The sequence below is a fragment of the Montipora foliosa genome, chromosome 11 (assembly GCF_036669935.1).
Source record: "Montipora foliosa isolate CH-2021 chromosome 11, ASM3666993v2, whole genome shotgun sequence".
Taxonomy (NCBI): domain Eukaryota; kingdom Metazoa; phylum Cnidaria; class Anthozoa; order Scleractinia; family Acroporidae; genus Montipora; species Montipora foliosa.
This window is the reverse complement of record NC_090879.1, coordinates 7,644,117-7,651,616: the sequence shown is the minus strand read 5'-3', so window position 1 is coordinate 7,651,616 and position 7,500 is coordinate 7,644,117. Positions and strand designations below refer to the sequence as shown.

At 40.3% G+C, this 7,500-nt stretch overlaps 2 protein-coding genes across 5 annotated transcripts in view; one reads left to right on the top strand and one right to left on the bottom strand.

The window, feature by feature from the left end:
• The window catches only part of LOC137977586 (uncharacterized), a 31,848-nt gene extending 31,640 nt beyond the window's left edge, over positions 1-208 (top strand). Inside the window, exon 3 of one of the 2 annotated variants that reach the window (XM_068824855.1) lies at positions 1-208. This exon is cut by the window's left edge and continues 2,064 nt beyond it. The gene's annotated coding sequence lies outside the window, so the exon portion shown is untranslated. The other variant, XM_068824854.1, reaches the window with a different exon arrangement.
• Positions 209-3,207: 2,999 nt separating this feature from the next.
• Positions 3,208-7,500, bottom strand: part of LOC137975280 (homeobox protein Hox-D4a-like) — a 13,681-nt gene continuing 9,388 nt past the window's right edge. The window contains exons 3-4 of one of the 3 annotated variants that reach the window (XM_068822377.1): positions 6,815-7,152; positions 3,208-4,680 (exon numbers count right to left, since the gene is read on the bottom strand). In XM_068822377.1, coding sequence (XP_068678478.1) covers positions 4,322-4,680; positions 6,815-7,152 — 697 coding nt within the window. In that variant the 3' untranslated portion in view covers positions 3,208-4,321. The remainder of the gene's footprint in view (positions 4,681-6,814; positions 7,153-7,500) is intronic. The other 2 variants (XM_068822378.1, XM_068822376.1) reach the window with 2 other exon arrangements.

Genomic DNA, 7,500 nt, shown 5'->3' with positions numbered 1-7,500 from the left:
TGAAAAAATATGTTAATGCCCTGACGCGCAGGCGTAGTGCGTCCGGCAAGCGTCATTTTGACGTGTGATTGGTACTTTATTGATCAGTCAGACCACGAACAAAAAAAGGGTGCTGTATGGCTCACAAAATAGAGTTAAGAGTGAGAACTAGTTGAACGAGAGTTGTAACATCGACCCGAGAATGCCAAATAAAGAAGTGAAACAGCAGGATTGTTGACGAGTCTTTCTTCCCCCAAAAGATATCCTTTAACGATGGTAGTCGGCGATCCCAGTGTACTGATGTGATGCATTTACAGATGCCTTTTTGTAATTCGACTACTTATCTGTCGTCCTTTTTCATTCGTAGTGTTAAAAGATGGAACCTAATATGAACCTAAGATGGAACCTAAGAAGCTTTTAGAATCTCTGTACGGTGGCCAATTTACATTATCAACTCCGCAATCTCGTACCCAGAGTCCTCGGGCTTCTTGGTCAGTGGGTGAGCGCCCGGAGAGACTCTGGGATAATCGACTTGAACTATATTTTTGATTGGCCGCTTGCGTAACAATGACAGTCCTACAGGAAATCGGTAAGTAATTCGGAAGCCCCAGAATTTGGAGGGAGATTCAAAATCTAAAACTAATTTCAGTGCTGTTTGATTTTTTCTACCTCAGAAATATATAAATCACAAAAATAATAAAACGACGAGGTTTGAATCATGTCTTATACCGCACGGGAATTTTCCCACGCGTGATCACTGTTGCTGTTGCAAAAGTACCGTGGGAAAACATTACACCAGTCTCTTTGAGGAGAAATCCGTGGAATAAGGTCTTGTCGAAGCCATTCAGAATTACGGAAACATCCAATTGTAGTAGAAGAGGGCAATTGTGTCGTTTCCACAAAAAAATTGTCGATCTTGTTGCTTGCACGATGGCATTCTGAAGGATGGAATGTACGCTGAAGCACTAAAAATACACTTACCGAAAGCGTCAGAGGTTTCATCTTCATTTGCTCTTACAGCAAGCCAATGAACATTTCTCCAGTTTCTTTGTGTGTAAGGCTAAAATTCTTGTTTCTCGAACAATGTCAACCCGCCATTTCTACTGTTTACGGTTCTCTCTTTTTTGTTTCCGGTTACTCTCAAGCATACGTAATAAGACCGGAACCCACGTTTTCTGGGAAAATGGAGTCGATTATCCCAGAGTCTCTCCGGGCGCTCACCCGCTGACCAAGAAGCCCGAGGACTCTGGGTACGAGATTGTCAACTCCGTTGATAAAACCAAATTTTTGTATACTACTTCCCCACCGACGCAGCAACACAGTTTCTTTAGAAACTACCCCTTCATTAATATGCAAATCGTTACACCTGGAAATTTCCTTAGTCAAAAATTACTAAGTCCTTCAAGACCTATATTGCTAGGGTATACAAAGATCAATAAACATGCTCACGGAATTTTATTTGCAGTTGTGGTTGCCATTGGCAACAGTGGTTTAACTAAATGACATTAGATTGCCGGATATTCTATCATAGTGGGGAGGTGCCCTGCATGGGACTTTAGGTCCTGTTACCTCGCCTTGTGGTCTTCTTTCTCTCTTTTGTCAGTTTTTCTTTGTTCTTTTTTGTTATTTTTGATATTTAAAGATCAATAAATTTGAAAAAAAAAAGAAGACCCTCTGGCAACTAAATAGGCCCGCGTAGTGTGCGCATAATGACTCAGAGTACAATATGAAATTAGGAAGTCTTTGTTGTATTTTTGTTTCCATTAGCGTAGGCCTGAAACACATTCTTATTTTGGAAATCACCCAAGACATCTTTACTGATCATTAAAAGCGCATTGCTCAATCGCCTATATCTGAAAATTTAATCCTTGGTCGCAAACATGTCAGTCTGCGAGGATGTTGTTTTCCTAGATTTCTTATTGTTTTCTTCCAGCCGCGAGACCACAGGACAGGCTTATGGCGGTCGGTCGTGCTCGCATGGAGGTCACGCTTCTCCTTTTTTTTTTTTCAATATCAGAACTTCGTTCCATCCTCCAGATACTACAAACAAGTCTGATATCTTGTCGGATAGCAATATAACAAGTTGGTATGCTGGTAACTTGATTACTTTTTCTAATATCAAGATTCTTTCTTCGATCTACAAGTATCCACATGGCAAGTCGAAAATGGCGTTCGTCCCCACGGGGACGAAAACCACTGCATTAATCAGGCTTCTAAGACTATCTCTTGCCGCTGAGGTTTATTTGCTTGCCCGTGGTGATATTCTATCAAACCCGGGTCCTCAGCAAACTAATGGCCAGGTCGAACGTAAAGCCAAATTGTCTTTCTTGACGATTAGAGCGACTTTCGTTTGACCTTGAAAAATAAACGTAAAAACAGAACGTAACAAAAATGCAAAACGTTTAGAGCGACTTTCGTATGACCTTGAAAAAGTGTTCGCACTTTGTTTCACGGACCAACGTCTGGCAAGATTAAATCAAAGCTTCTCCTTTTCCCGCCAAGGAAACTCCTAATATGGACAGTAAACAGTTCGATTGCCCAATCTCATTACTGCATCTCAAATGACGTCAAAGCGAAGTGCTGATCGCTTTCCAGAAAGTTCCATGGAGAGATGACGTTTTTTGCATCCGCGTTCGCGAAGCCAATGAAAATTCGCGTTCGTTTGTTTCTGTTCGATTAGCCAATGAAATGTTTCGCATTTTTGTTTACATTCTGTTGTTACGTTTATTTGTCAAGGTCATATGAAAGTCGCTCTAATTGGCTTATCGAACAAAAACAAACGAACGCGAATTTTCATTGGCTTAGCGAACGCAGATGCAAACAACGTCATCTCTCCATGGAACTTTCTGGAAAGTTTCGCTTTGACGTCATTTGAAATGCAGTAATGTAATTGGGCAATCGAACTGTTTACTGCCCATACTTGGAGTTTCCTTGACGGGAATAAGGAGAAGCTTTGTTTTAATCCTGCCAAACATTGGCCCGTGAAAAAAATTGCGAACACTTTTTCAAGGTCATACGAAAGTCGCTCTAACGCTCGAAGCATTGGCCGTTTTTATACTAGAGACGCATTATTAGTGGGACGAACTTGGGCAAACATTTTTTCTGCATCTGTTAAATTCGTCTAGTATAAAGACGGGCACAAGACGCATTATGCATCTGGACGAAGTATCCAGTTTAGTGCGTCTTCGAAGACGCACTAAAGTGGACACTTCGTCGAGACGAATTATTCCATGTTTTGCGTCTTGTGCCCGTCTTTAAATCAGACGAATTTTACAGCCGCAGAAAAAATGTTTGCCCAAGTTCGTCGTAGACGAATTATGCGTCTCATATAGTTCGTCCCGTCTTTACGTAAGACGGATTCCATGAGAGAAGCATAATTCGTCTGGACGGATGATGACGTCTCTAGTATAAAAACGGCCATTGTGAATAAAGAAAGGGACCTTAGAGTTCGTTTGGCAACCTTTGATTATGATCTAATTGCTGTCACCGAGACATGGTTGGACTCTACGATTGGCAACAGTGAAATCTTTCCCAAGTCATGCGAAGTATTTCGTAGTGATCGTTCTCGTAATGGCAGAGGTGTTCTTCTAGCATGTAATCAACGCTTAGAGTGTACTAGGAGACAAAACCTTGAAACTAATTGCAAACTTGTGAGGTGCGAAATCACTATTCCAAATCTACTCACAAGACTACTTGTTGGAGTTTTCTACAGACCTCTATCTTTCGATTTATCTTATCTGAAAGAATTAGACAAGTGATTGGCCTTGGTCGATCAATCTGGAAATAATACTACAATTCTACTTGAGGACTTTTAATCTTCCTGATATTAATTGATTATCACCAAACTACGCGCGCTGATCTACATGGTTTGTCCTCCTATTTTTGCGATATTGCTGATGATTATTTTCTTACTCGTGGCAACAAAGGTACCCCAAGCTAACGATGTAATTTGAGTATCACGATCAGTCAAAATTATAAGCGTCTGTATGGGAATTTGCAAACGTATTTAGGAATCGAAAACAAAGAACATGAATCGAACAAAAATGCCTTACCTTGTCTTCTCGACAAGATTTACATAATCATGCAAAAGGACACAAACAACAAATGAATCCTCCTCCGTAGTCAAACACGATCAGACACTACAAGAACGTGCACGGGATGATCTCTCGGGACCTACTAAAGCAGAAACTTACTCAATGTAGAGACCTACTAAATGCAGAAACAAATTTTACTGTTAAATATACAAAATGCTTTTCATAAGAGCCTCAAGCGGCCAAATCTTAACGTGCAATCGGACTCCATTAATGCGAAAGTGTTTTCATAATCTTCGTACCCTAGTATGTCAATTCTTCGCGCCAAAAAATTGTTTAAATGCTGTCTTGTCTGCTTTCTTTGCCACAGTTGAGCTGTCTGGTTTTTCAGTTTTTGCTTCTATCTTTTTCCACTTCATTCTTCTGTTCTGGAACCAGGTCTTGACTTGCGCTTCGTTCAATCCCAGATCATGCGACAGCTTGGCGCGGTTTGTAGAGTCCAGATACTTTAGTTCCGAAAAGATTTTCTCCAAGACCCTCAGCTGTAAGTCAGTGAACACCGTGCGCGATTTTCGGCATCGTTTTCCACTTGGTGTCCGAAGAGCTGGTTTCACTCCGAAATAAACTGGTAGCGGATGGTGAATAGTGATCTCAGAGCTTGAGGGCGGTTCTGAATAGAGAACATAAGGGCTTTAAGCAAAAATTTTTAAACGCCGATATGAGTCGAAAATGCAAGTTTCTAAACTAGATTTTAAGAAAATTTGAACTTATTGCGATCTTTGTTGCAATTCTGTAAGAAGACAGTCCTTCTTAATTAATATCTGAGGTATTCCTCCATTTATGGACACAATGCTAACAAAATTCGTACTGCGCTTTTTCATTTTTAGTGCACAATGGACACACAACTCTGATGTCCTTCTTGTTGATACGCTCTTGGATTCTCGTGGCCTTTACTAAGTAATTTTTTGAGATTTTCTTCTCAAACTCAGCAATTTCTTCCTCAGTCAATACAGCGAGGCGCCTGACGTCTACGTAATTCCATTCCACACCACAATAAACCGGAGGTTCACCCTCGCTTATATATGGGCACAGAAACCGAGAGTGACCTGCGTCCAAAATGCTGCGACAGTACGCTGTTAAAGACTTTGGAGCTGAAGGTAAAAGAATGGGAGTACGTTCGTTGTCCGGATTAACCGAAGATCAGAGAATTACCTGAAATACAGTTAAAACTGGATGATTTACAACTGTTTCCTTGTAGCCACCTGATCTTGCACCCCTGTACTTCCCTGAAAACCGATAGTTGTACATTTGGGATTCCTTCGCGTTAAGGCTCACATACGCCCTCCCTCCTAAAGCTCATTTTCTACCTAACAAATTTCCCGCGAATTTTTTTTTCCAAAATAGTGACATAATTTTTTTTTTTTTTGCAGGGCGTGTGCGGGCGGAATTCAACAAATCCTGCAATCTGATTGGTTCCAGGAGCGGGCGGAATTGTCTCATCCGGCCCGCTCATGGCGGAATCCGTTCCATACAGAAGTTACTCTTTATTAGACAGGAGGTTTGGAAATATAATTCAAATTAAAATATTTCTCTTTGAAAAGTTCAGTTTGTAAGTCGCTTTAATACAACAATTTAAAAAGTGATTTCAGAGAGGAAGGGAGAGAGGGGAAAAAATAAATAAGTTATTTACTAGCTCAGGGTCCGTCCGTAGAGCGAAAAACTGTGACCTCGGTCTTGAAAAAGCTGCCCTCGGCCTGCACCCACGGGCAGCATTTTCAAGACCTCGGTCACAGTTTTTCGCTATACGGATCTCTCAGCTGGCAAATAACATATATATTTCTCGCTAAGCGTTGCATCTTTTATGTTTAACTAAACGCTGAGAATAACGATTATTAACGATTTTTCAGTAGTATTTGTTTTAGAATTTAATGTTCTCTGTCAAAATTTGCATACTGAACAAAGACAACATAAACATCACATACACCACGAAAGAAAAATCGCATTTGACCGCTTCGTCGCATTTTCTTGCAAAACACAGGAATTTTTACTACAGTTGTAGTAGCAAATATCTTTTCTCTATTTTGTAGCAAATATCTTTTCTCTATTTTGTAGCAAATATCCTTTCTCTATTTTTTGGCAATCACCCTTTCAAATTTCAAAGAAATTGACCCATCCGCGAATATATTTTGTGATTCAAATAAGCGAGGACATAGGACATTTTCTTTGGATATGGTAAGCACGGTTTTGTCAACTTCAACATAAATTTTATGACGAATGGTGTTACCTTTTTAACCTTCAGTCTTAAAAGATATTGTTATCAATGTTACGTAAGGAATAAGCACGCAACGTTCTTGAGCCACGAACTGCAGCCGGAATAGACCTCTTCACAGTTGTGTGCTTAGTTACCTGGCCTTTAAATGAAAGTGAGGCTGGGGTTGACCTTGTTATGATACAAAACCTCCCTCCTTTTCTTGAGTTAATGATGTTGTTATAAGTAGTAATAATTTACATAAGAAAAGCAGTGAGGTTTCTATCAAAACAAGGTTAACTCCAGCCTCACTTTCATTCATAGGCCAGGTTACTAAGCACACAACTGTAAAATGGACTATTGAACATATCGCATGCCAGGACAGTAGCTGGTCTCTCACAGATTTTGAAACTGAACTTCTCTAATATAGAAGCTATACTAAGAAATACAAATGTGATTGTGAGCAGACAAGTCAAAGGGGTAAACAGCTCATTTCCGGTGTCTGTCCGTGGCTCAAAAACGCCGCGAGCTTAATTTCACCAATATCACTCCATACTTTTAGCATGCCCGCAAGGCATCTTCGCTCTCTTGTTCTCAGGATCATCGTCCCACGTGATCATATCCGGAGCATCACACAGTTCCACCGCATCATCCAGCACTTGCCCCGGGGGAATGCTTGAATCTTGACTTGAGTCATCCAGTAGCCATGGGATGAAGTATAAATTGGATTCACTTTGCACACCATAGTCAGACAGGCGTTTACCAATCTCAAGATGCTTTGAGGCGTAGACTGCACCCATGGTATGTACAGGTATGCCATTCTTTTGAGACAGCAACGTGAAGAATTCGTTCCCGTGGCATCCCGAAAAACGGAAGTCATCAATCATTTTATCACTGAAAAAGGTCGAAAACAACCCGTTTATTAACTTTCTATCACCCTTGACGGTCTATTTCTGATTTACAAGGACCGAGACGCTCAACCTCTGATGACCAACAATGACTATTGAAGAAAATTTCATTGGTTTTGTCAGAACTTCCTACATCAGTGAATGAAGCTCATGCACGTCCCATTAACATAACATAACAACATAACATAACATAACATAACATAACATAGCATAACATAAAGCCTTTATTTATACACGATAAGAGTTAAATCTGCCAAGCTTGTGGGGTTGTGTGTACAAGTATTTAATCTAAGACCTAGAAATATGAATTAAGAATACATAAAAATAATAAAGT